The sequence below is a fragment of the Odontesthes bonariensis genome, chromosome 9 (genome assembly GCF_027942865.1).
Source record: "Odontesthes bonariensis isolate fOdoBon6 chromosome 9, fOdoBon6.hap1, whole genome shotgun sequence".
In the NCBI taxonomy this organism is placed as follows: Eukaryota; Metazoa; Chordata; class Actinopteri; order Atheriniformes; family Atherinopsidae; genus Odontesthes; species Odontesthes bonariensis.
This window is the reverse complement of record NC_134514.1, coordinates 28,930,607-28,958,601: the sequence shown is the minus strand read 5'-3', so window position 1 is coordinate 28,958,601 and position 27,995 is coordinate 28,930,607. Positions and strand designations below refer to the sequence as shown.

Sequence of the window (27,995 nt, the reverse complement as noted above, 5' to 3'; positions counted from 1 at the left end):
GGTCAATGGTCTCCCCTTGTAATTGCACAAAAACTGCCTTAAACAGCTTCCAGTGCACACAGTAAAAATCTATATGTTTCTTAACTCCGTCTTGATGCTGTTCCAGAGATGACTAAAGTTAAGAAAAATGCAATAATTTTAAGAGGGAAAGCTAACGAGCATAACTAGCTGTTAGCCAGCCAAGTGTTTTCTTGGCAGAGAGGATCTTGGGACAGTTGTCTCATAGGAATTCTTCCTCAAAGACCCCAAACAATTATGATAGACTTGGAGTGAACAGGATAAACATTCGAAAAACAGTATGTCATGCACAACTAGACGTAAAAGCGTGTGATTTGAGGGTCTGGAGTAATGCTTTCTCTCTATATATCAGGTTTCAACCTGGCCTCACAGAGAGATGCCTGCCTTGTTTGCTTTGTGTGCCTTTTGGCTGCAGTGTTCTGCATGCTGCTGCTCTGGTCTGTATCGCTGCACTGCAGAGGCTTTTCAGTCTGAAGCAGCAGAGCTCAGACTTCTTCTGCATCCACGCAGATCATGGTGATACATTTGTAACATGTGAACTATAACATACCCCGATATAGACTGAATAATAGTTTACTCTCCTCATCAAACTCTTGACTGCGAAAGGCAAATTTACTTCTTTTTTTTTTGCATGGAGCTCTTTCTTTTCCTCTCACCTATATATCCTCCTCTCCCACACCAGCTGTTTCTCATCCCTCACAACCCTATGCCCACTCTCCCCATTCCTGCTTATCTCTCTATGTACAGCCTTTGCTCCTTTTCTCTATTGTCTTTCTTCTTCCTTTCCACCCCCCCTCCCCTCCTACTCTCTACTCTTCAGAACAGTGGCGACACCGCGACTGCCTGCGTCAGCCAGCCTCGCAAGCCCCTGCCAGCCAGTGAAAGCTTCGACTGGAGGTTGCCGTATCCTGCAGAGAGCCAACTGTTTTGTGTGTATATGTGTAAGCGTATGAGTGTACGCAGATGGGAGAGCAAGTGAGTAAGGGAAGACTGCCTCTCATCTCTCCGCTGTCATCACCCTACTTCACTCTCCCTCCTCTCCTCCTCTGCTGCCATGGAGCTACAGCAGGCTGAATCACAACGACATCTGCAAAAAGGGCTGAGGTAATACTCTGTGTTCGTCATAGAGGGCATATTTCTGTATTCAAATGCACAAATCTGCATGTACTCTGACAAAGCGCATATGTTTCTGTGTGTGTAGAGCTCTACTGCCAATCAGATTGCCCTGATTGCCAGCACAAAGCATCAAGCATCCTCAACCATGCATGTTTTCCAAGATTTTACAAGATCGCCTCTATGCAGAATGTAGGATTCCGTGTGCTTCATTGATTGCCGAGTTTGTGCTTTCTTAAAAAGGTACTCACACAGATCACATGACCCCCACAGCAAACAAGATCTTTCCCCTTTGACTGTTTTTGTGTGCACGTTGGTCTGAGCAGGCCTGCGAATGTTTTGTTTATCTGGTGATGGACGTAAGTCTGCAGATCAAAGGCTGGCGGTGAATTACTGAGGAGAGAGTGCCATGTCACTCTGTGAAGGGTAATGTGGGCTTTGTTTTTGCCTTTATTGCACAGCTTTGCTTTTTTTTTTTTTTTATTTCTTTCTTCTTCAGGCCTGCATCTCAATGTCATCCATCAGAACTTATGCCTGTATAGAGTGAATTCACAAGAGTCACAAACCAAAACCTGCGGCCTTATGTAGCTCCAGTGGACTTCAGCCATCTGGTTCCAAACTAGAAAAACAGATGGTATAGAAATGGAGATTTATTAGGGATACTTGTAAGGATTCTTCCTTCTAGTCAAAACCCAGTGTCCAACCTAATCACAGTGTACCTTGGCAACTAACAGCTGGATGCACAAATGCATTTATATACAACATTGCTTAAAATAATCAAAGTTTCCCTGTACAACATCATGATGCTGAGTTTTACTAATCTCAAATATGCCGTGCAATTAGATATCTCCAACTGGACACAAAACCTACACCTGGAGATAAATTTTGTTTCAACCAATGAAAAAATTGGTTGAAACAAAATTTATCTCCAGGTGTAGGTTTTGTGATTCGGGTCGAATGCACATTTAAATCTCTGTTACCATACAGCAAAGAGCATTTTCTTGATTAAGTGAGCTGTGTCATTTCTTGTCTAAGCAGGTAGATGCACGTGTGTGTGTCGTGCTTTGGCAACTATGAAGAGTGTGCGGCCGAGGACGTGGACATCAGGCTCTGCTGTTGTGTTCTTCAACACACTGGCCTTGTCCTGGACAGGTAAGATACACGGTAGCACTGACCTATTATGCACGTCCTTGATACGTGATTCTTTTGCTTTGTGACTGAAAATCTACTAAAAAGGATCTTGTTGGTGATCACACCGCACCAAAGGGAGTTTTTCTTTCTCACAATCTATTTTCAGTATGGATTTTCAAAGTAAATCAAAGTGAAACATAACCCAAACCTTTTTTTTTTGTGCCCCCTTTATTTTACAGTAGACTACCTCCAAAACTGGGTACAGGCCTTGGCTAACGTGGTAATATTGTGCTTAAAAGGTTTTCCAAATCAACTGTGGGCTCAGTTTTGCACAAAGTTGTCCTGATTATTTTTTGTTCCTGTCTGTACTATTCCTGAGCAGTGTTCAATTGTTGTATCTCTTTTTTCAAACTGTAATGCTACAGACCTAAATCCACTGTAAGCCTTGGCTAACTTGCAAGCTAAGTTGATGATAGGTGCGCTTGACTTGATGTGGCGCTTTGCAGTGCTGACTTGATATGTTGCATGATGGTCTTAAAGAAATGCATGCTGGTTCGAAATATTTACAACTTTCACCGGCACTGCAGAACATCACATAAAAGCCTTGCAGGAATGAATACGTTTCAGCCTGTACAGGTCAGGTGCTAAAGTTGCGCTTCTCTGTCTGCACTGGCTGTTAGGACAGAGGTGATTCCTCTTCTGGGAACACATTTGCTACACATACTGTCACCACACCAAACACTGTCATTTTCATTTCCAGCAGGAAAGATGTCAGAACAGTTTAGCTCAAAGATTAGAGATAAAGAAGTAATGTCTTCATTACATTACAGAAGTAACACGTGGTCCTGCAGCTATATAAAGTATGGGAAAAATCAGGTTTTGTCAAAACATGAAAGCGAGTTTACCTCTTCAAATAGCTTCCCCAAATAACAATGTGAATCTTTAAAGGAGCATAACATGGCCTCTTTAAACATAAACCAAGTCAGAACTGATTAGCTTAACTTAGCATCAAATACAAGGAGAAAGCTGTCAGAAAGTAACATTCTATTTGACTACCTCTGTTAACTAATTAACACATTTGCCTATATCTTTTTGTTGTATTCATAGAAATTAGAAATGCTTCCAGTTGGAATTATTTTATTTATTTATTTATTTTTAGGAGGCTGGAAAAAGATAAAAGCAGCTCTTTTGGCTCTGTTCTGATGTGTCTCTTAGTTGCCTAGAGATAAGTGCTGGTTGGAAGCTAAATGCTGAGCTACGCTAGCTGTTTTCCAGCCTTGGCGTAAGCTAAGCTAACTGGGTGCTGGTGCCAGCTCTTCAATTCATGGTAACAGACAGGCATTTCTGATATAACCATATACCTCTCTGAAAGTGATTATAATATATTCTTATAGTTGCTACTTTTACCTTAAATGTTTTAATTTGCCATATTTGCTCACATAGTTTAATTACATAATTGCCACACACAGGTGCAATTGAGACAGCCCCTAAAATTGACGGATGGCACCAGGCAGCAGTTACACTGCAGGAGAACATGACACACAGGTTCAACTGCCAATCAGATGGCTGGGATCCCCATGCCCCTCTTTTGCTCACCTGGTACCTGAATGGGGAGCAGCAAAGAAAGCCATCACCAAATCACGACCGTCTGGTGATGACGTCACAAAAAGATTCAGAGGTCATGAGACCAGGGACCAATCACAACAGCACCTTCTCTCTGCGGGCCAGGAAGTGGGACAGGGAGCTGGTGTGTGTCGCATCCAACCCCAGGACAGGAGAGAGCAACAATGCCACGGTCACACTCAATGTCCAGTGTGAGTGTGTGTGAATTCTTTTAGGGATGGTAAGTTCATCCATATCCTTTCAGTTGACAGGGTGAATAAAGCTACTCATCTCCTCTGTGTCCCAGTCCAACCAGAGATCCTCAGGGTAAATGCCCACTACAGTGAAACCTCAGATCCAGGCCTCTCTCTTGTCCTCTTCGCCTTGGTACGGTCCAATCCGCCTGCCACCATCACCTTTGTCGACCAGTCGGGCCAGTTGGTGGGCAACACGTCTGACTTCCTCCTCCTTGACTCTCGAAGCTACCCCTGGCTGACCAATCACACGCTGAAGGTCACACTGGGTAGCCTGTCGGGGAACATCTCGTTGAATGTCAGCAACAGTGTGGGAACAGTGCAGAGCAACCTCACACTGGCAGGTTAGCGATCATTAAAGAAAAAGTGATGCTTTAAAAAAAAATTTTTTTTGGTAAAAATTACCAGGGCCCTTCGAAGCAACGTTAATAGCACAGTTTACCATTTCAAGAAATGTGCTTATGCACTTCCTTGCTTAGAGTTATATGAGAAAATCAATTAATGCTAAACTAATTGGTACTTAACTTGGCCAGAATTTGGGCCAACGAGATTTTTATGCTGTTGGATTAAAATGTCTGCTGAGGACACTGACTGAGAACTTTCGACTGGTTCTGACATACTGAGCAAGCAAAGAAAACATAATTTAACTAAACCCCACAGCTGATGTGAAATGGGTTTGATGTGAAATCATAAACACATACCCTAAAGTAGATACTAAATATTTTCATCCCTTTCCAGCTGTGGACTAAGTTGCCAACATTATTAAACTAATCGCACAAGGCAACTCTCATTGCTGGACCTGTCCTTGGAACAACTTCCAGCAACGCTGCACCAGATGCCTTGACAATGGGAGAGGGGGAAAAAATTATGGAATCACCTTTTAAAAAGGCACGGAATTTTGCAGTCCAAATTTTTGTAACTGCATAGACTGAGAGCACTCACTATTAATGAGCCTGAGTCAGTCCTTATTCAGAAAAGCAACATACCAGACAACAAAGATCAGAATCTGAAGAACAACTAAGATGCTTGCTTTGAGGAGACATTTTGCAACAAAACCGCCTTTATCCACACCTTTATGATGTACTGTAGACCGGTTACATACTCGTAAATAGGTCCCAATTGGTTAGCACATGCGGATGCTGAAAACACGTATCCAGCATTAAAGGCTTTGCCCCTTATATTCATAGCATTATAATAGGGGTGGCGTCAAATTTGACCAAATATTCATGCATGCCCCGCAGCATCATGGAACAGCCCATAAACGTCTCAACCCAAAAAATAACAGTTTACCACCACAGTTTAGTACAACATGGTCATCAGTGTTTTCACAAAAGTTTTCAGGAATATGCTTAAAGGGATAGTTCGCCTCTTTTGACATAAAGCTGTATGACATCCCATATTAGCAATATCATTTATGAACATTTTGTTACCCCCTGCTGCGTCCTGTGAGCCGAGTTCCAGCCTCGTTTTGGCGTTGACGAGGGTAGTCTGGCTAGTTGGCTGCGGTCCCGAAAATAAAGCGTTTTGCTTCTCAAAACAATATGCGTTCAAAAGAGTAATACATTTGCATCACAAAATCGTTAGCCAGAAAAAGTCAGACCTCACAATCGCTTGGCGCTATTTTTGCCTCCGTTGATATCAATGCGTTCAGCCACCTAGCGATAGCCACACCTGTTACGGTGTTTACTGCTCGTAAGCAGGGGACTGCACGGTCTGCACTTCGGTCTAAACAGTTTACACAGCCTGTAGTGATACGAAGAGGAGAGAGAATAAGCGCCAAGCGATTGTGAGGTCTGACTTTTCTGGCTAACGATTTTGTGATGCAAATGAATTCAGCCGCGGCCGCTGTATTTGGGCAGGATAGGCAGAGAGCCCCGCCTGCCACACCCCCAACCTTTCCGAAATTAAAGATAAAATATTTAATTCAACTTCAATCACAGTGGGAATCGTATTACACCATATTGTAGCTTGTGACGGACTTTGCGAGTGGAATCTGTTTTTATTTTCGCTGAAATATAGCCTACCTCCAGTGTGGCTGCTTAACGTTAGATCTATTGCCACTGGCCAGGGCAGATGCCTGGCTGCCCTCAGCTAAGTCCGGCCCCGCCGCCCCTTCTTAGAACTTTCGAGCAAATTCTACCAATCAGAATCACTGTAGGCCCCTACGTAGCATAATATCATGTAACATTTAGCGCGCCTGTATAGATGCTATTGGGGCAGGTGTATGATCTGCCCTGATATGATGTATGACTTGCCCTGGACATGGAAAGAACTCAAAGGGTTTAAGAAATATATTACTCCGCCCATCTAGCCAGTGGGAACTTCAGTGCCGCCAAATTCCCCTACAAACTTGTTGGATAAAACGGATAACTATGTCGGATTTGATGAAGGTATTGGCTGAAAGCAGTAATCCGCCGGTGTTTTAACCATGGCTGCTAGCATCGAACTTGTACTCAATAGCGTTGAGTTTCTCTTGGAGAACTCATTTGAAAGACTAGATTTGGGAACAAAATTGGCTATTAAAAACCTCGGCCCCCATAAACCTGATATTAATATAGTTCAGCAAACAATGGATAAGGGTAGGTCTTTCAATCGGACATTTTCCCGTGCGTGGTATGACAAAAAGCCCTGGCTCTCTGGTTGTTCCAATAGGAATAAAATGTTCTGTTTCCCATGCTTGCGCATTAAAGTTTCCCTCTAATTGAAACGTAGGCAGTATTAATTCCTTTCACAAACTTTCTCTTCGCTCATTTTAATGGGGCTTTTGTGTTTGTTGTATGGCAGACTTTTATGTGAGTGCGCACATCCCCCCCTGCGTATGGTTGCATAGACTATTGGCCTAATTTTATGCTCCATAAAAGCTTGCATTTTGATAACGCAGATCATCTGCCCCGCCTATTTTCCAGACCACGAGCCACTACTGAATGAATTACTCTTTTGAACGCATATTGTTTTGAGAAGCAAAACGCTTTATTTTCGGGACCCTAGCAAACTAGCCGGACTACCTTCGTCAACGCCAAAACGAGGCAGGAACTCGGCTCACAGGACGCAGCAGGGGGTAAGTCAATGTTTAAAGTACAGTATTTCAAAGCAAATCCTTTTCTTTAATGCTTTAATTAGACTTTTGATAAATAGTTGTGTATAACCTCTTAAATTTCGTAACATTGTGACAAATACTTTTGGGTACCTATTAAGCAGTGAAGATAGTGTGTTAATTGGTGAAACTTACATGCACTAGAAGGTGTTATCATTGGACAACGGTTTTCTTGTTTCTAGTCTGTATGCTAACCTAACCTAAGCTAAGCTAAGCTAACCATTATTCCTTTAAATCTCCCTCCTTCTCTCTCCAGAGTTCCTCCAGTCTCGCGTGGAGGTGCCCATGCTGGGAATAGTGACTGGAGGTGCCATGGCCTTCATGGCCCTTCTCATCCTCAGTCTGATTGTTCTCTGCCTCATGCAAAAAAACAAGGGAAAGTCCTTTGGTGAGACCCCATGTGTGTGACTGCAGGATAAAATAATGTGTATAGAATACTTTACCAGACTAATACACTTCCATGTATTGCGTTTCAGATGAGCCAGTGGAGATTCTGATGACCAAGAAAAGGTAAATAGACTTGCGTCACGAGCAGGTAACACAGGCTAACGAGACTGGTGGAAATCCAGTTAGTAGGCAAAAAACTTTGTGAGATGTCAAGACTATATGTATTTTTTAATATAAAATAAGATCCTTGGAATTTTCTTTTCTTTCTCTCCAAGCGCAGAGTGACAGATTTATACCATATATGATTGTTACACCAACCTCAAACAATCCGACCTCAGCATATTTAAAGAAACAGATCAACATTATGAGAAAATACAGCTATATTCTCACTTGGAAAGAGCTTAACACAATCAGATGAGGGTATAATTCATGCCTGGCTTTCCGCTAATTTATAGAAATCACAACTAGAAGTAGAAAGATCTTTTACCACTAATACCCCCCCCCCCTACATAAAGATAGGACCAAAAATGACTTATCAAAAACTGAGAGAAACAGGAATAACTCCAGGTTTGTTTTCAACACTGCAGTTAGGCTGAGCTTTGATGAGCTAAGTACTCCATTATCTCTTAATAACAACGGATTTGTGGGCTGCTTTACAAATTTAATAAAAAAAATTAATAAAGATTTAAATAAATAGAATGTATTAGTTGGTAGAGCTTTTGAAATAGCAGACGGATCAGATTTATATTCGGATTGCTTCTCAACCATAAGTAGATCTCTATGAGCTCATTTAGATACTTGACGACATGTTGTAATTAAAATTCCATTTTACATTTGATCAATCTATCCTCATTAATGGGCTATGCACCACAGGCATTTAGATAGCATTATATTATTAAAAAACCTTATCTTGATTCACGTGCTCTGGCGAATCATAGACCCACATCCAACTTTCTCTTTATTTCTAGATTCACTGGTGGGCCAGTGATCTTCTTATAGCTCCAGACAACACACTCATATATAGTCAGTCCAGATGGCATTACTTTGGCTTCCAGTCATACTGCAAAGAATCTCCAAGTTGTTTTGACCAGTAAAGATCATTTAACTTTTATATGGGACAGATCTCTAGAGTCATCTTCTTTCAATATTGTCAAACTTGGGGCAATTCTGGCTTAAAGGGGAAGTTCGTTTTTTTAAACCTGGACCTTATTTCTGACATAAAATACGTTCATCTATTCACCGATAACAGTGAAAGTGAAAACATGAACGCGTACTATTGCACTGTTAGTTCAGACCTGCCGTGTTGTTGTTATTGGGGGCTATCGGGGGCTTATCGGGGGCTTTCTACCCACGCGCCTACTGGGATGACGTCAATAGTACGCGTTCATTCATTCATTCGTCTTAAAGTGTTGGTGAAATAATGACAGATAATGTCTTATTTAGAGGCTGTATTGTTGATGCCCTGTTCCCTCCCGTTATGTGGATATAAGCGGATCTAGAGTCATAAAGTCATACAGAAAAACTTCTTTTTTGTTACTTCTAAATTGCACTATTATTACTTCTTATCATCAGTTTGTCCCAAAAATGCCCTTAGAAGCTAAAGCTTTGAGATGATATCTATTTTGAATTGGTGCTACATAAATGGAATTGAATTCAAATGCTGAGAGACACTGCTAAGTCTGTACAGTAAAAATGTAGCCAATAGCTGGACTCTTGTTAGCTTAGGCCGGGTCAGGTTAGCAGGTAACTAATTCTCTGTCCTCTTAGTGGTGCCCCCGGCCAAATATTTTCAACCCAGATGAGAGAATTGTGCTATTTCTTTCACAAAAATGTTGTGCCTGTTCTTTAACCATCACATGGCAGATTAACACCACTCACACAGTGGGATTACTCAACACTGGGGGTTTTGGAAGTCTGTATTGTAACATGCCAATATGCTTGTAAGTCCTACATTACGCATGACAATATCCACCTATAAATTGTAGAAAACTAAAACTACTTTGCTATCTTTCTACCATTCCTCTCATATAATTTTTTTCCTTTATCTGACATCCCACCCACATTTAAGCATACTCTTATGGCCTGTGTTGTCTAATAGTTTCCACCATTAGCGCAGTGAAAGGAAACACCGATGAAAGCTAAAACTTTTATGTCCATCCAGATCAATAGCACCTCTGATCCAAGTCTGATATCTTTTTGTATAATTCCCACAGTGACTCAGCAAATCTGAAGACGGAGAAAGCAGATGAGACGCACATCCCCAGAGAGAACATGTCTCTGCCTTCCAACATGCAGCTCAACGACCTCGGTGCTTTGAGAAAAGGTAAGAGGCCCCCCATTTAACAAAAGGCAAAAACTTTTCAGCTCAGACCTGAATGGCTGCAGGGTGGACGCTTTTCCCAGCAACTGGAAATTTCAGTATTTGCATATTCAGAATGAAAAATGGAATGTTTTACACCATAATTGGTGTAAAATGTAAAGTGAGAAACTCCTGAAATAGAAAAATGTGACAAAGAAAACATAAGCCAGTCAGTAATCAGTTAATGCAGATATGTTCCTTGTTGTCTGGATTCAATGATTAGCTATTTTTGCCCCCTAGTGGGTTGATCCAGATAGACATTCTACCATAGCAATAAACACTTCATTAAAAATACATAAAACACTGTTTCTCAGACAAAACAGCCCGATAGATATTTTTTCCATTTTCAGTTTTTGCTCTGTGTTCTTCATGTTACCCCCTGCGTAGTCTTTCAAATAGAGGTTTAGAGTATATACGGCCTACATTTATATACATGTTTTATTGCCATTTTGTGCAGCATCTCCACACTTTTTTTTGGAACAGAGTTTTGGCACATAATTCTGTTTTTAACCATTTTTGTGTGGGCAGAACAATTGTAAAGATAAAGATTGTGTGCATAGCGTGAAGATTTGTATGCGTCATCTCTCGAAATGTACCCAGATAAACCAGACGTTTTGATTTTCTTGTTCCTGTAATTACCGCAAAATTACAAGCCTTTCGCAGAAACATATCATTGGAAACTGTTGACGCGTAAATATTCTTATACAATAAAGCACACCAGCATTCTCTAGCCGAGGCTGTAGATGGACGTGCGGAAAGATTCATGGCCTTTCAACTCTTTCAACAGCTTTCACTGCGAAATGGCTAAATGTTTCCAGTTCACGGCAGCTGGTTGGCTTCATCTGGCAGCAGCAAAAGCTTTAACATACAGTTATTATCATGAAATTGTATTTTCCCAAAACAGCTCCCCCAGGAAATATATCATTATGTCTCTGCTTTGCCCTTTGTGCTCCATCTTTCCCGCATCACTTCTTGTAGCCCGAGAGGCTGCCCAGCAAAACAGCGTGGGAGAAAAGAGAGAGGAAGAGGAGGAAGATCTGTCTTTAGCCTACGCAGCAAGGGGTCAGGGATGAACTCTTTGAACCTTCAGATTTTTAAATATCATTTATGTTTAAGTTTCAGGGCAGTGGAAATGCAGTGATTATTTATGCTTTTTTTTTTTTCCTTTTGCATGACGGTTCCCAGGTTTTGCCAGATATCCGATGGTGGGCTACATCTACAAGGTGAACAGCACAAGTAGTGAGGAGATCTGGCTCTGACTGACCTCAGTGTGACACACTCTGTATGTGCATGCATACCTACTTCTAACAACGCAGCTGTGTCTTAGAGACAACCCAGAGCAACTGCCACTCAGCCAGTTCAACCAATCGTCAGTTGCCTTCAAGCTGGAACCATCTCGTTTTGGAGGTCTTATCTGTTTCTGGACTTACCTGCAAAACTAAACAGTCAATGTTTTTTGTCATAAAGTGAATCAGGGGCTCAGGTGTTTGCACTGCTTGCATCTTATCTCATCAATGCGAAGAAAAGGCGTAATATTCCCTGTAACCATATGCTCATAATGTTGTCTCTCTTGTTGCATAAATGGAATGCATTCATAGTTCTATGCTAACCAGAATGTTACATGTTGACAAGTAATAACTGAATAAGATGGAGCATAATAATATGATATATAATTGTTTATGTCCATGTAACATGTCATATACTGTATATTTGTATGCATATGTATATGTGTATAAAGGGGAGCTCTAATAAAGATAGTAGAGATTGTATGCAAGTAAATGCTGAACATGCTGCAGTTTTGTCAGGCACCCACCAGGGGGCGCTGTGAAGTGGTTTTTGAGTTTGCAAATGTGGATCATTTGAATCGGGAGAGTGATGTGCGTTTTTCACATGATATTAACCTTGAGTGTTTGTTCTGTGGTGCTGAAAACATTACTGCATATGCTGAGGAAGAAATGAGACAGTTAGCTTTCTTTTTCTTTCTCAAGAGCAGGTGCAGGAGAGCAGTAATGTTTGACTCATGGTGTGTGTGTGAGAGTGTGTGTTTGTGTGTGTGAGTGTGTGTGCGTGTGCCAGGTGTTAGCCCTGGGTCACAGGTTGTTGTGGCTTTTCTTCAAACAGGAAGCAGAGTTGTGTTGTGGGAGCATCTCTTTGCCGTGCTGTAAAGGGAATAGCAGTCTGTCGCTCAAACCGGGGGGGAAAACATTTACAGCATACAGGGGAATTAAAATATTAATCCGAACACACACGCGTTCATCCCTTTGTTTTAGCAGATGGAGCTGCTCATTATGAGCACACATTTCCCAGAACAACTGCACAACAAACGGCAGTTGGTGTCAACACACCGATCAGTCATTTCAGCTAAAGCTGAGACTTTATTTCCACTGTCAATAAGATTTTCTTTTTAGGGGAAAAGACATAAATGATTAATAGAAAGTGGGAGGAAACAACAAGTGTCAGTGGTTTTGGTTTATCTGAACTCTTACGTCTTTTTACCGTGAGTCAGCAAGTGTTGGAACAGAGAATAATTAGGCTTTTCTGAAGAAAATGTGCCAGATTTGGCTATTCATTTCAAAATTGACTAGCAAAAGTAGTGATGGCAAAGTGTGGCAATACTCCTGGAGCAAAAGTAAAAGTTCAGTTCTGAAAGTGTTGCTGACAGAAATGCATTTGAATCTGTCATAGGTAAAAGACAAATCCACTCAGTTCGGTTGAAATGAACAAAGCCTGGTGGGACTGAAAACAAACCAATCACACTGACTTCCTCATCTCTCTCAAACATGAACGTGCACACACGCGTGCGCGTGCACACACTGAAACTCTTCGACAGCAGGCAGTAACTGGATGCTTTCACAGCCTAAGACACAGCAGTGCTTTGGTTCAAGGTCAGTACTTTTACGGAAAATTGACTCTGAAAATCGTTATTGTACTTCTGGCTCGTCCCAGGCTGTGCGTGTTCTTTACAAAATCTAAATACTTGCTCATTTCTTTATTAATTCCATTCTTCATTTGCATTTTTTTTTTTGCTTAAATAAATTAAACCCAGAGTTTAAAGTAAACCTAGAGTTTGTAATGTTGAGTAGATAAAATAATGATCTAACAACAGAAAACCAAAACACTGCCTTTCATCACCGGTTTGGGGTGTGATGAAAAGTCAAATAAAATGGTTGACATGAAGCAGAAAATGGCACCCTTCCGGTTTTCTGTATTATGTTTGCAGTGGTCTGAAGTGTTTCCTTCTGTCATCGGCAGAACAAAGAGGAGTCAATACACCATGAAATATCAGTTACTGCTGCTTTGGACACTGGCAGGTAGGCCACTTTCATCATTTTTGTCCTCTCTGACATTTTCAATCGATGAACAGGCTTTTACAGATTTATTCTCTTCTGTATGATCAACGTTCACTGGAAAATCAAATCCTTTTACTTTTACCAGTGCAACCCGTTAGATTCTACACTTACCCCGCAACAGTTATTTTTCTTATTTTCACAGATTAAACATTTGTCATTTCTATCTAAAGCACTTGAGAGAACAGATGCAGCTCAGGTTCAGGATCTCTTGGGTGAAAGTTTGATCTTCAGTCCGATTTATGTCCCATCCACAGGAAACAGGAAACAGCTCTTGTTAAACTCACTAATAATTCTCTATAGTATGTAAATAATATTGTTTGGTCTGCATACCATCAATATTCATAATCTTTTTGTGTCTTTCATCTACAAGCACCACCATTCTCACACATGTCCTAATTATAAACTGTGTTACGTATTCCATCTTTGTTCTCTCTAGCCTTTCTCTCGAGCTCAATCTGAACTTGTTCCACCACCTGCCCGGTTGACCATCACAGGAGCTTAAGCCTTAGGCCATGTCACTCTCACCTCTAGAACTTTGTCTCATCACACAACTGAAACATTTGTTCTCTTCTTCCCTTCAAATACTGGCTCCAAACACACCATTCACAGTCAAAATGCTTTACTCAGTCTGATTGTTTCAAAAAGCTACATCCACTTCGTTTTTTCCCTTTCGAGGTTTCCTAGAGTATGTAAAAATTCAATGCAGAGCAGTCTGTTAGTGTTATTGGTAATATGTAGGTGCGTGAATGGTGTGCCAATTTCATTAAATGTTGTCATGTTTCTTTTCAAATTTCTCCTGCAGCATTTGTCAGCTGTCAAGTCGGTAAGAACACTATTTTAACATTTAACTCGAGTTATTTGGCATTACTGACTTTACAATTGTTAACTATATGGCACAGGCGTATCATTTTCAATGTAATGTTTCTCTTTCCCTCCCTCCCTAAATAAAAGAAAAGAAAATAGAAATAAAAATGGACGACATTCCAGATGGAGTTAAGCTGTCTTGTACGGAAGGGAAGCAGATCTTCAAAGATCAAATTGAGGAGGCTAAAGACGAGATAGTATTACTTTACAGAGATGATAACACAGGAGAGTATACATGCACCACCAGCGCCTCCGATGGACAGACTGCGGGACCAAAAATCTTTGTGAAATATCGAAGTAAGCTTTTCTTTCAGAGACTTTATCCCTGCTTTTGCTGTTTGACTGGAAACCTTTGGCAGTTTGAGCCCATGGCGTTGTTTGAAAGTAACAACCCTCACGAAATGACTGAGCTCACTTGTATTTTAGTGTGTATGTGTCTTTCTTCCAGCGTGTGACAACTGCGTAGAACTGGACATGTCTTCGATTGCTGGCATAGCAGTGGGAGATGTGGTGGCCACCGTCGTGGTGGGAGTGGCCGTGTATCTCATCGCTCTTAAAGCTCGGTCTGGCCCAGTCCCCTCTAACAAGAAAAGTAATGTAAACTCTCTTTTTCTCTGTCTATCTACCATCCACCAGCAGCATCTTGCTTCCTTTGCACTACCCTCTGAATGACTCCTCTACTAACCCTCTGATGGAAATTGCACGTGAACTGGAGTCAACTTTTTTTGGGAATACATCCATATGGGATCAGAACAATTTGTACAAAATGTTGTTAGATTGCTCATACAAAGCAATGCAAATTAGTAATAAGACACGTTTTAGTGGCAGCACCTCACATAAACTGAGGTGCTCCTTCTGATCCTTGGACGACTCAGACCAATAAAGATCTGCTGTCAATGACCGATATTACATTTTATGCTAAATCATGCTGAGGAATTTCTTAAGGATTACTAATGGTTTGTACCATCAGTGTAAAGTGTTACCAGTAACTCGGATATGTCAGGTTTGCTGACTGTAGTTGAAGGCCGGTCATTAAAGATCAGTGTGTTGTGACAACTGTTCCAACTCAGGGGAGGAACTGTAACAGTCAGAGTTACTGTTAACTGTTATACTTGAAATTATTGTATTTTTTTATAGTTTTGTCAAAGTTTCGTTGACTTTAAAGGTTTCTGGAGGGTAAATATGAAGCTACCACTAGCTTAGCTTTGGACAAAAACTGAGGGCAAAGAAGCAAATTTCCTCGCTAACTTTATGTTCGTACATTCCTATTTGTTTAGTTTAGGAAAGTATCAAAATAACTTCTTTTTTTTCTTTTTCAGTTACCTCTCAATACATTTTCAATTCAATTCAATTCATTTTTATTTATATAGCGCCAAATACAACAAATGTCATCTCAAGGCACTTAGATAATAAAGTCAATTCAAGCCAATTGGTATTCAATTAATTGTAATCATAATTATTCATAAGATAATCCAATTCGTTCATATAGAGCCAATTCAAAAACAATTTCCTAGCTAAGAAAATCAACAGATTGCACTGAAAACTTTTTGTTTTTCGGTCCAATCTCTCGTCCTGAGCGTGCCTGAGGCGACTGTGGAGAGAAACGACTCCCTTTTAACAGGAAGAAACCTCTGGCAGAACCAGACTCAGGAAGGGTGGCCATCCGCCTCGACCAGCTGGGCTTTGAGAAGACAGATGGGGGGGAGGGGGCCGGAAGGCGGCACTGTAACACCATTCAAAGGATATCTGTTGGAACAGGGAAACACGAGTTAATGACCACAATAATGTCACATATACATAAAGAGAGTAAAGTGAGGAAAGGTGTGACAGATGAGGCCCCCCAGCAGTCTAGGCCTATAGCAGCTTAACTATGGGATGTTTCAGGATCACCTGAGCCATCCCTAACTATAAGCTTTATCAAAAAGGAAAGTTTTAAGCCTGGTCTTAAAAGTGGAAAGGGTGTCTGCTTCCCGGACATTTACTGGCATCTTATTCAACAATAGAGGGGCCTGATAACTGAAGGCTCTGCCTCCCATTCTACTTTTAGAAACTCTGGGAACCTCAAGTAAACCTGCAGTTTGGGAACGAAGAGCTCTGTTAGGAAAATATCTTACAATGAGATCTTTAAGATATGATGGAGCTCGGTCATTAAGAGCTTTATATGTGAGGAGAAGAATCTTAAATTCTCTTCTGAATTTAACAGGGAGCCAATGAAGAGAAGCTAAAACTGGAGAAATATGATCTCTCCTGTTAGTTCTCATCAAAACTCTGGCTGCAGCATTTTGGATCAACTGAAGGCTTTTCAGAGAATCTGTGGGACAGCCCAATAATAAAGAATTACAGTAGTCCAATCTTGAAGTAACATTTTGCATTCCCAAAGATGGGAATGCAAAATGTATGCCTGTTTTGTCTGGCAGAATGCCGTTATGTGTGGTAAAAATTCCCATGTATAGTTGCGGTAATGGTTTACTGAAAAAGATTAAACATCCTTCCACTTGGCAGAGGATTCACGAATGCAGCGGAGCTCATTCCGTGCCACAGATATTCATGAAACTGAACGTGTGTCTGGCAAATGTGGTGGCTGAGATGATGAAGGTTTGGTGATTGGCTGATCTTTTGAAAAAAGAAACATAGTATTGTTCAAATGAAGTGTTGATAATGATACATTTAGAGTGAGAGTCACAGCCACACTTCAGTCCGTTTGTTGATGTTAATGCATCACTGTCCTGTCTGCCGGCTGGCAAAGAAATCGAGAAGTCACTCTTTGAATCAACGGGTTTAGGGACATTATGTGCCATAGTCATGGCAAATCAAAACACAGCCGTGTGAGATCCTGAAACTGTAGTTTAATGTTAGCTGCATCGAGACAAACTTGTGTCACAGCGAAAAGTTTGATGTTCGATCACAGTTAGTGTCTTTTTGCTGCCGTCAAACATAACTTTTCCACGGTGAATCAGGGGGAAACAAAAAGCAAATTAGGATGAAGAGTTCTTTTTAGGCGCCGGAGGCAGCAGGTGACCTGCCAGCAAAATTACTGACTAAAAGAAGCAGCAACATAACAAAAACATGGGAATACCATTCACTTACAAATAAGTCAGAAGAGAAAAAAGACATAATCTATTAAGATATCTATTAGATAATGTTTTTTTTTCTTTGCCATAATGACGGTGTAAACTTTTATCCTCAGGGTCTGACAGAAAACCTCTGGTTGCTAATGAAGGCTACAGCAGATCGACCAGTACTGAATATCAGGTGAGCTCAAACCTAACCATCTCTCAAAGGGCGTTTGTGGTTTTCATACTTGAAAAATTTAATTTGAACTCTGTCCCTTCGCTTTTCTACCTCAGCCTCTTAGACTTAACCAGAGGAGAGATGAATATGATGTACTCAGACAGTAAAAGAAAGGGCGACTGTCCCCGTCCCCCGGCTGAAAACACGCTTGCGTCTCAAAGATCTGGATCCTTGTGTCTACATCGGGACCAAGCGCTCATTGTGTCTTTCTCATTTTGAAGCTCATCCCTGATGCCATTTGCTCTGCATGATACTGTAATTTGCAAAAGGATCTCTTGTCCATTGTTTTAATAACTGACCTGCTCTCTTTTAACCATTTTGTGATGACTCAGAGTTTATTGTAGTTTTGTTTGTAGCTCTTTTGTCATGATTATTAAAAAAAAGCAAACTTTGACACTCATGTTTCAAAATTACAAACTTGTAAATAGATAAACAAAACAATAAAACAGTGAAAACAATACAAATGTCTGTGCTGTGCGCTGATATGCTGCGTTGTGGTGCTGTGCATTATGACCAAACATCTCCACTTTGGTCTGATCAAAGGACATTGCTCCAGAAATCTTGTTTGTTCATATCCAACTTTGTCTCCTGCTTTTAAAGAGGCGCTCACACTTACTTGTGATCAATTAAGCAAGTGAAGCGAATTAGCAAGACCTAGCTGCTTCTAACCCCCTTAATCTACAGGAAGCAATAAGGGAGTGCTTAGTTTTTCACACACTGGCTCTGCAGTTTGTCTCAGTTTTTAGTAAATATTTAATGACACAGTGTTACACGTTTTGTATTTGGGCTAAATTATAATATTTTTTCACAACCTGGTAAAACTTTCAAATTGACAGAGGGTGTGCTTTCTTTTTCAAACGACTGTACACAGTAAAGTGTAACATTGGATTTAAAAGAAGATATCCAGTGGATATAACTTGATTTCAAAGAAGTGGTTATTAAAGCTAATCATAAGTAAGTCTTGCACTTTGGGGTAAAAAAGGTTACATGAATCAATGTAAAACAGATGAATACGTGAAGTTGGCAGAGGCAGGTCAGTGCAAAACGTTGTAGGCAACTATTTTTGACAACAAATCAAAGGTCATTCATATTATAGAACTTTGTACCGTGGAAGGTTAGTTGTGATTGAAAACACGAGAAAAAAGGTTTTAAAAGGACGGGTTTGTCGAGTGGTTGATCAGTCATTCATATGACTTATGAAAAAATTAAATAAATCATGTCAAACATAACAACTTAAACATGTCTGAAAGTGTCCCTCGTTCAGTTTCCTTTTTTTTTATAGCTTCTTGCTGATTTACTCTAATGAGTAAAGCAATAACAGAGGAAAAAAAACATCACCTCGACAGAGTAAGGTCAGTTTAGTATCACACTGCGGCTTTAAAATGGAAAATACATTTTCGTGAAACAGTACCTTTAATTTGCATAGACTTGATAGCCCTGAGTGATTTGTACAAACTCATGTAATTACAACATACTCTGATTTATCAATCTGTTTTAAGTTCTGAACACTTACTTTGTTCAAGTGCATTGTACTCACACAAGTTTAAAAAACTTCACTTTTTCATAGCAACAAGTTTACATACTTTCTTTTAAATTAAAATCATCTCATAACATTTTTAGAGTTGATGAGGGCGACGGAGCGTGACCTGTTTCAATCAATCAAGTGAAAAAAAGGATTGATGTGTGACTGAGTATGTTCATGCTAATCTGAACACTCCACTCAGCGTTTACTATTATGATCTATTGCTGCTGTTTGTCATTATTACTTCAATATCAGAGAAAATCTAACAGTGGTCTTGTCAAGTCTGTTTCACCAATGATACAATAATTAAACGCAAACCCCGATTCCAAAAAAGTTGGGACATTGTGAACCATGCACATAAAAAGCAAAAGATTTACAAATTTAATAAACCAAGAGTTCATTCACAAGAGAACATAGCATCAGATGTTGAAAATGAGACAGTTTGCAATTCCGTCTTGAATTTGATGGCAGCAACATATCTTATGTTTACCACCGTGTAGCATCACTTCTTTTAACAAGTCTGTGAAGGTCTGGAAACTGAGGAGGCCATCTGCTGGACCTGTGGGAGAAGAACGTCGTCCCATTCTAGTGTGATATAGGATTCTAGCCGCTCAACAATCCTGGGTCTTCTTTGTCCTATTTTGGGTTTCATGATGTGTCGAAAGTTTTGAACTGAAAGTTTTGAACCGCAGGCAGGCCAGTCCAGCACTCAGACTCTCATCGCATTCTGTTTTTATTCACTTTCTGCATAGCGGCCCACAGTTTTTGAATTGGCGTTGTAGAAGGAATGAGAGTGTGAAGACTTAGAATTACACAATAACTGTGAAAAAAAATAAATGAATAAAAAGAACACAAGTAAAGGTTAAAAAGACACGTGTTGAAACAGTACCAAAGATGAGAGGTAGGAAACTCAGAGGAGGACAGAATCTAGCTGATGTCAGATAATCTAATGGCTCACTTTCTTTGATCCGGGCTAGTCTTCTTCTCAGTGTTTTGCTGTAACAAAAGCTACCAGCTGCTGTTTTCGAGCGGAACTGAAGAAGAGAAGAGAGATCAAACAATGGAGCTTCAGAAAGCTCAGCTGAGAAACGCAACCCCGATCAACCCACACACACGCACGCGCGCACAAGATCACGAGAACGTTCAGCACAGATGTGTACATCCGTGCACGGATCTTCACTCGCACAGGCAGATGAGCAGATGTAGGTCTGTGTGTTGGAGCGGTTTGACTTAACCTATACGGATAGAAGAGCACCTTGTTCACACCCCCCCTGCCTCCCTCCACTTCTTTGCATCTCTCTCAAACAAACATACAGCAGATGTAAATGTAGATAACCGAGCACCAAGTGTGGGTGTGTTTCCACAAAACACTACGCTTGCATTATAATAGATGTATCAATCATTAATAATGTGCACCAAGAAGACCTATTACATCATGTTTCCTGCTTTCGCTTCCATCAGTACCATTAGCTACTAGGAACTACTATAGAACTAGTATACATTAGTTCCATCAGCTGTATTCAGTCACTGCTGGGAAAAAAACGCACAGGCTCAACAGAAAGCAAAAACACACGAGACACAACGTTTCCACTGCATATCTAACAGTAGTTATGAGCATTAACGCACTGGGAACTGTTGAAAAAATGTGCCTGATGTTTCCAGCAGCACAGAACGTCTCTCACACGAGAGAGACGAAGACTGAGAAAGAGGCGCTGGTGGTGACGGTGTGCTTTGGGGTTGGTGTGCTACGGATATGATCTGCGGGTTTGAGGCCACTTCACGAATCACACATTGCTGTACATCTGTTGAACCATCTCAGTCTTGTTTCCAATTGCATACAAAGAGGAAAGGAGAATGGGGTTGACTGCGGTTTATTTCATTAGTGACACATTGCAATTACAAGAAGACCAAAAAAATTTAAAGCGAAACGAGAAGGCGAGCTGATGCGAGGAGGCAAATGTTCGTGCGGGAGCATTTTACATGTCAGACAAAATAAAGTGTTATTTCAGCAATATAAGAAATCAGGACTTATAAAAGCACACATAACATAAAACCGATCTATGAGACTAAATGTAATTATGATTATACAAATGTAATCTTTATATATATATATATTTCCATGCAGCTGTAAATTTGACAGCACTTTCTGTTAGATTTTATATAAAGAAATCAGAATGCTCAAAGCGCTATGTATATACAATGTATACATACAGAATGTATCCTCAGAATCCACTTTACTTTACTGCCTCCTGGAAATGTAAGAAAATCCAATTGCTTCCATAAATTTCACTTTCATGCAACCATTTCTTATTTTTTTTGTGGATCTTTTTTGACAAACAAAATTTGTAAATACAGTTCAGTATTTATGCATTGCAGTAAAGCATCACCACTATATATGACTGAACCAGACAAAATAAAAAAAAATAAAATAAATGTCAATGTGAAGTCATGTCACATCAGCATGCAAATTTTTGCGTGTCATAAAATGACAAGTTACAAGCTTAAAATGTCTGCAAATGACACAAATAGACATAACTGAAGTGACTCGCTGTTTTAATACAATGCTATGATTTTACATGAAGAAGCATCGGAATCATTAAGGGAGCCTTTACGGCAGAGCAGTTGTTCTGGACTGTATTAAAGAAAATGATCCTGGATAATGAATGCATATTCCAGTGAAGCACTGCCTTTCTGATGGAGTCTCAATATCATGCAGAGAGCTTTGGTTTGTGTCTGAGATTTCTCTCACTGCGTTGAAAGACAACATCAAAAACACTCAATGTAATTTGGAAAATCTCTTCTTTTTAACTGTCATACACTGCAAAGCCAACTTTGATCACTTCAAGGCCGCCCTGGTTGTCGATATTCTCTTCAGTAGGAATAAATGTGGTGAATTTATGAGATTACCAAATCAGAAAATGCCTATGCTCAACATGAGACTGTCACAAATGGGATTTTGCACAAGTAGAAGATGCTAAAAATCATATAACGAGGAGGGACCAGATCAACAGTGGTGTCGCACCGTGGACCGTTATGTCAGACGGCCCCACCTGTTCGAATGCTGTCAGCAAACTTCTCACTTTTCTACTTCTTTGTCACTCACGGTTGGTTATGGAAAGAGAAAAAATAGATGGTCAGGGTTAAACATCCTTGGATACACGGCTACAGCTTGGCATTGCATTGCCTAAATGCTGCCGTGCACAGACCAACATGCAGTGTAAAATGGTGTCATCTCACTATTTCTGATTCTTTCATTGTGACACCATGTCTTAGACTAATGCACCTATTACCTGTTTTCTAGAGACACTGGGTTTCCAGTTTGTATACATGCTTAAATCACACAGGGTGGTATAAAGACTTGAACATTTGTTTGTTAAAAAAAACAGGCAAACCGTCAGAGATTAGGTGAAGATCAGAATCACTCCAATTTCTAATAATTCTAATCACATGATGATGTTGTGTTTGTGTGTGACTTTGACTCTACACACAAGTGTGTGGACGCACGACAAAGTTCGATGCTCCTGAATATAGAGAAGTTACCCCAGCCTAATTAGAACCGATCAAGAGAAACACATCGAAGCAATTTCACAGCCAGCTTTCCACAGGGACTTTTTTCTGAAAAAGCTGTCCCTCTTGCAGTTTTTCTGCATAACATTAACATTTAGTAAGCGTTGCAAATCAAATGGTGTTCAGTTACAGTACTGACGTGGCATCGTAATATCTGTACAAATGAAAACTAATTGTAGCAGAGGTAAATGAGAAATGGTGCTATTTGCTGTTGCTACCATAAACAAATCCATTTTTGCATGCTACAGGGAGCACGACTGATGCTGCTGTATGTCGTATATCCTTCATCGATGCTGCCTTTAAATCAGTGACCTGGTGGCTTTAGATGGCCCACTCTATCCCGTCCTGTTCACCACAGTTGAGTAAGTGTCCACTGTCCGAGTGTGAGGGTTGAGTTGCTGTGAAAAAACACAAGTAAGAGGTTTAACGTTGCAGTACTTGAATCCCAGTGCACATTAACAACTGCAAACCACAGTAACACTGTGTAACACTGATGCTGACCGGCATTAGTAAACCTGCTGACAGACTTTCTGCGTGTGATTTTTAATGCAGTAATTAATATATTTCTTTAAACTTAACAAAAAGCAATGATACTGGTAAGCCTTGTTGCTAGCACAATCCAAAATCTGAAAAAAAATTTGGGACGGTATGAAGAATGCAAAACAAATTAAATGCTTTTTTACTTTAATTCAATTGTACAGAATACAAACCCAAGACATTTTATGTTATGTCTCAAGGACTCCATTTAATTTATTCTTATACATCCATTCAGGCCTGTGACACCTGTTGCATAAAGTAGGGATGGGGGCAATCTCAGGCTAGTAATGAAGTACATATAGATAAGAATGTTATTCAAATCATGATGTTGATGATGCACCAAGTTGCGTCTGTAATAATGATTTGGTACTAAAGGCTGTATCCAGCCTTATACAGTGGAAATGTGCATTTTGGTCAGACCAATCAGTATTCAAGATGTTTTGTGGGAGAAATGGAGGCCATGTGTTCTGGATCAGAGATAAAAAGGACCGTCCAGACTGTTATAAACAATCTGCTGAAAGCCCGGCTCTGAGATGGTATGGGTTTCTATCAGAGCTCTTGGCTGTTAAACCTCTGTGATGGCAGCATTTATGCAGAAAAGTTCATTGAGATTTTAGAGCAACATATGCTGCCTTCAAGAACAAAGAGAATGCGAGATCACACTCTGCACATACTGAAGAGGCATGGCTGCGGGAGATGAGGGTATCGGTACTGGACTCTAGCCCACATGCAGTTCTGACCTCTCCCTTATAGAGAATGTGTGGAGGAATTTGAAATGAAAACTGTGACAACAACCCCGCATTGTTGCACTGCTTAAGACGTGTTTACAGAAAGATTGGCACAAAGCAGCACCTGAAATATCAGTTGCTTGGTGTCCTCAATGCATTTAAGTTTTGTAAGAAGGAACGACAATGTGACAAAGTAGCAAAGGCTTGACTGACTTTTTTTCTTTGTTGCAGGCCTCAAATGCAGAACTGGATGAATATAAACAAATGAAATAAAGTTGACAATAAAAAAACCATGGAACTACTTTGGTTCATACAGTCTGTAATGAATTTAAAAGAAAAAAAAAAGGGAAATGAGAGTCACCAGGGTTTTTTTTTTCTAATTGTTTTGCTTTTTTTTTTGTAACACCCCAACTTCTGATATGGGAGAGTAAAAGGATTCAGTTTTAACAGAGTGAATGAGAGATTGGTCAGCAGAACAGATTTTATACCTTTTTGTCAACAGATTTTAAAAATCCTCCTGCAATTATGGCAGAAATGGAGGATTTTATCTATAGATGCTGGAAGTCCAAACCTAATTTAACAATAAAAGACATTAAAGGGACAGTTCGCCTCTTTTGACATGAAGCTGTATGACATCCCATATTAGCAATATAATTTATGAACATTTTCTTACCCCCCGCTGCGTCCTGTGAGCCGAGTTCCAGGCGAGTTTTGGCGCTGACGAAGGTAGTCCGGCTAGTTGGCTGGGGCTAAACAAATAAAGCGTCTTGCTTCTCAAAACAATATGCGTTCAAAAGAGTAATACATTTGCCTCACAAAATTGTTTTGCATGAAAAAGTCAGACCTCGCATCGCTTGGCGCTATTTTTGCCTCCCTTGATATCAATGCGTCCATTCACCTAGCGATAGCTGCACCTGTTACGGTGTTTACTGCTCGGTCTGCTCTTCGGTCTGCACAGTTTACATTGGACGCATTGATATGAAGGGAGGCAAAAATAGTGCCAAGCGATGCGAGGTCTGACTTTTTCATGCAAAACAATTTTGTGATGCAAATGTATTAGTCTTTTGAACGCATATTATTTTGAGAAGCAAGACGCTTTATTTGTTTAGCCCCAGCCAATTAGCCGGACTACCTTTGTCAACGCCAAAACTCGCCTTCATAGGACGCAGCAGGGGTAAGTCAATGTTCATAAATGATATTGCTAATATGGGATGTCATACAGCTTCATGTCAAAAGAGGCGAACATCCCTTTAAGCGTTAATTTGGATTAACTTTTGGACTGAACGCTTTTCTTTGCTTCCAGTAATTCACCGAAGCTAAACTGTCCTTTCCCTCTCTGTGGCCGTGGCTCCATATCTGAAGGCCAAGCATGTAATGGTAGCGTAAATTTTTCTTATCAAACTTGACAAGCACGCAGTCGCGTTTCTCATTTGAACAATATGGAAGATTACTGCTGAGCTGATTTCAATGCACCCAGGGTAGGAGGATGAATTAAATGCAAAATGGTGCGTAAAATGAAACAGCGTTTTTGTAAAATGGATATTTTGACTACACATACCTCATAGTCACGAGATGGCACACTTGGAGGCTGGCTTCTTGATGGAGCAGGTGCTAGAGGATGTGGAAACAAAGAATATGAACAAACATGTATCAAGACTAAGAGGTGTGTAAGTACCTCAGTCCAAGGGGAATTAGGTTACCAAAACCAGGGCCGAAATGTATTGTAATATAACACTGCATTCCGTTCTTACGTTTGGAAAAGTGAGTCGGTTCATCTGAGCTTTTCTTCTTGGTGAACTTGAAGATTATAATCATCACAACTGCCGTCCCGATCACATCCACAAAGATGACTAACCCAAATATTTCAGCGTCCAGCTCAAAGCAGTTCTCACATGCTGGAGGACAAAGTCAGGCAGTATTAGCTCAGTAACTAACACAGGTGGAACTAATTTAAATGACGTCTTTACTCACCCTTTCCTTTCACGTAGAAATAATATTTCTTATTTCCCTCGGTGAAGTCTGGGTATTCACATTGGACTTTCATTTGACTTTTATATTCAAACGTATACGTTTTCCCTTCATGTTTGCTACCGTTTGAGAAATGGAAGGTCCCATTTTCTGGACAGGTCAGGGTGACTTCTTTTCTCCAGAATGTTACCCCTCCTTTAAACGCATGGACAGACATGAAGTTACTTTGATGTAATTGTTTCTTAACTAATGTCATAAAGGCTCCTCTTCCCCCGTAATTTCTCACAGAGAAAGGAGGACATTCTGAGAGCTTAGTCGAGGTGGGTCCCGATATCATACTTTGCTCTGTTTACTTATACTGCATCATGATAATTTAATGCAGTTGCATAAATTACAGTTTTCATTTAACAGCTTGCAAAAGATTGATAGAAACTGAAAGAAAAGTGCCAATACACAGCAGAAGAGAAGAAAGTGTTGTAAGAAAAATGTCCACGGCAAGCGAGTAGCAGCAGTACAGGAAATGGACAGATATGTCTTTGAAAATGCAATTAAATATCACGTTAAGCGACCCAATATGTAACATTCTTAATAAAAACCCCAGCACTATAACTTCTTTTTTCTTTTTACCTTAAAATACTTAGTAAATATAAAGCAGGTCTTTTACATGTTTACCTTGATCAGCCATCACGGTGGCGGTGAACATGAGGAGGACGACGAGCACGGCCTGAACACCCATTTCTAAAGACGACTCTCTGGTGTGGTCGCTGTGTTTCTAGATCTTTCCGTTGAATGGATCCAATTTGTGTGTGCCTCCTCCACGAGATTTAAGTTTCATCAAGGTGACTAAAAGATTGAAGGTAGAGCTGGAGATTCTCTCTCTGACTCTCCGTCTCACTAACGCTCACTCACACACTCACTGCACACACACACATGCACACACACACACACACACACCACACACCGAACCCCACAGGAAGAGTCGTTTCTTTTTTTCTTCTTTTTTTCTTCTTTTTTTCAAGATGAGCTCACAGTTGAACCTCAAAATGAAGTCAAAATGAAGTATGGTGAAATGAAAATCTCCTGTTGGCTTTCTTATGATTCCAGATGACAAACTCATGAACAACAGCTACCACGGCATAGATTAAATGACATACTGAGTTCTTTTTCATTGTAAGTGTAAAAAAGTACCACATTGCACATACATGCACTTCCTCTGTGCAAAATGTGAGTGCTGTGTGATCAATAGCAATGACTGTTTTGTATGATGTAATAAATTGAAAGTGTCCAAATAAACTAGTTTACATGGTTTTCCATAAATGACCTCTTGCAGCAGAATACAGTGCGATGTATCGATCAATAACTGAGCGTTAAAGAACACACAGATGTAACAGATTCTCACCCTTTAGAGAGAAAAAAAAAGATCCAATTGCACCATTATGAGCATAATACAACACTGAGCAAGGGGCGCAGACTGTGAGAAGTCTGCAATAACAAATATTAAAGGAGAGTGTTTAGCCTTTTATATTTACCATTACCAAGATAAACTTATCAATAATTCATCATTCATTATTGATACTCGATTTGTTGGTATTTGGTTTGCAAAGGTGTGAAAAATGATTGCTGTGGCTGAGGTGTCTCGGCTGCTCATAAACACTCATGTGAAAAAGAAACTACACACTCTTTCAGCTCGAAGGGTTTGTGTTCTCAGACATTAGGTCCATTAAGGCATTCAAATGAGGTAAATACCACCTCATGACAGATTAGAGTCTGCCATTTCTTTTCTTTCACAAAGACTAAGCCAAAATGCAGAAGCAGTTAAAACCGTGCTTCTGTTCACTGAGATCCGCAGGCGTTCGTTGATGCACAGCTCACTTAGGGTCTGATCGAGGCATTTTCAATCAGGCTGAGGTTTGGATAAAGACTGGACCATTGCAACCCCTTGATTAGTTTCTTTTTTAGCCATTCTGTTGAAAGGATGGCTTCATATTTGCACGTAAAATACAGAAGAGGTCATGGCTGACTCGGTTACTGCAAGGTGCAAAACACCCCCAAATCATCACCCCTCTACCACTATGCAGAGTTGATATAAGGTTTGTTTTTTGGCTCTCCCTAACCTCTTCACTTTTCTTTTTTTAATAGATGAGGCTTTCCCCTGTCAACCCTCCCAAACAAGTCTTAGTGTTGATCTAATTGTGCTGTCGTGAACTTTA

At 40.3% G+C, this 27,995-nt stretch overlaps 4 protein-coding genes across 9 annotated transcripts in view; 2 read left to right on the top strand and 2 right to left on the bottom strand.

Moving 5' to 3' along the window:
• Positions 1–27,995, bottom strand: part of LOC142388547 (apolipoprotein A-I-like) — a 282,451-nt gene that overhangs the window by 96,116 nt on the left and 158,340 nt on the right. The gene's annotated exons all lie outside the window — the stretch shown is intronic.
• tmem25 (transmembrane protein 25) lies at positions 800–12,043 on the top strand. Of its 4 annotated transcripts, XM_075473923.1 has the most exons (11): positions 800–1,122; positions 1,220–1,374; positions 1,458–1,557; positions 2,170–2,283; positions 3,732–4,076; positions 4,172–4,462; positions 7,469–7,600; positions 7,689–7,722; positions 9,813–9,922; positions 10,937–11,020; positions 11,144–12,043. In XM_075473923.1, the coding sequence occupies exons 4-11, from the start codon at positions 2,205–2,207 to the stop codon at positions 11,215–11,217; spliced, it is 1,149 nt and encodes a 382-aa protein (XP_075330038.1). In that variant the 5' UTR covers positions 800–1,122; positions 1,220–1,374; positions 1,458–1,557; positions 2,170–2,204; the 3' UTR covers positions 11,218–12,043. The 4 variants fall into 4 exon arrangements, with proteins under 4 accessions (XP_075330038.1, XP_075330039.1, XP_075330036.1 ...); XM_075473921.1 differs by lacking the exon at positions 1,458–1,557 and having other exon boundaries at positions 801–1,122; positions 2,167–2,283; XM_075473922.1 differs by lacking the exon at positions 1,458–1,557 and having other exon boundaries at positions 801–1,122; positions 11,144–12,042.
• On the top strand, positions 12,755–17,927 carry LOC142388910 (T-cell surface glycoprotein CD3 delta chain). Of its 2 annotated transcripts, none has more exons than XM_075474481.1 (7): positions 12,755–12,843; positions 13,211–13,269; positions 14,111–14,131; positions 14,260–14,469; positions 14,621–14,764; positions 17,360–17,424; positions 17,520–17,927. In XM_075474481.1, exons 1-7 carry the CDS (start codon positions 12,803–12,805, stop codon positions 17,568–17,570), a joined length of 591 nt encoding a protein of 196 aa, XP_075330596.1. In that variant the 5' UTR covers positions 12,755–12,802; the 3' UTR covers positions 17,571–17,927. The 2 variants fall into 2 exon arrangements, with proteins under 2 accessions (XP_075330596.1, XP_075330597.1); XM_075474482.1 differs by having other exon boundaries at positions 12,767–12,843; positions 13,179–13,269.
• Positions 20,841–26,719, bottom strand: LOC142388909 (T-cell surface glycoprotein CD3 epsilon chain-like). The gene is made up of 5 exons (XM_075474480.1): positions 26,458–26,719; positions 25,789–25,980; positions 25,569–25,712; positions 25,376–25,428; positions 20,841–22,950 (listed from the first exon to the last, which is right to left on the bottom strand). The coding sequence occupies exons 1-5, from the start codon at positions 26,519–26,521 to the stop codon at positions 22,888–22,890; spliced, it is 516 nt and encodes a 171-aa protein (XP_075330595.1). The 5' UTR covers positions 26,522–26,719; the 3' UTR covers positions 20,841–22,887.

Coding starts and splice junctions, on each gene's coding strand:
- LOC142388910 (XM_075474481.1), top strand. CDS start 12,803: ATGCTTTCACAGCCTAAGACACAGCAGTGCTTTGGTTCAAG. Junction 14,132..14,259: donor ATTTGTCAGCTGTCAAGTCG/GTAAGAACACTA, acceptor CCTAAATAAAAG/AAAAGAAAATAGAAATAAAA. Junction 14,765..17,359: donor AGTCCCCTCTAACAAGAAAA/GTAATGTAAACT, acceptor TTTTATCCTCAG/GGTCTGACAGAAAACCTCTG.
- tmem25 (XM_075473924.1), top strand. CDS start 2,205: ATGAAGAGTGTGCGGCCGAGGACGTGGACATCAGGCTCTGCTGTTGTG. Junction 4,077..4,171: donor GGTCACACTCAATGTCCAGT/GTGAGTGTGTGT, acceptor TCTGTGTCCCAG/TCCAACCAGAGATCCTCAGG. Junction 7,723..9,812: donor ATTCTGATGACCAAGAAAAG/GTAAATAGACTT, acceptor TAATTCCCACAG/TGACTCAGCAAATCTGAAGA.
- LOC142388909 (XM_075474480.1), bottom strand. CDS start 26,521: ATGGGTGTTCAGGCCGTGCTCGTCGTCCTCCTCATGTTCACCGCCACC. Junction 25,429..25,568: donor ACCGACTCACTTTTCCAAAC/GTAAGAACGGAA, acceptor CACATCCTCTAG/CACCTGCTCCATCAAGAAGC. Junction 22,951..25,375: donor TGCCATCTCGTGACTATGAG/GTATGTGTAGTC, acceptor GTTTTTTCACAG/CAACTCAACCCTCACACTCG.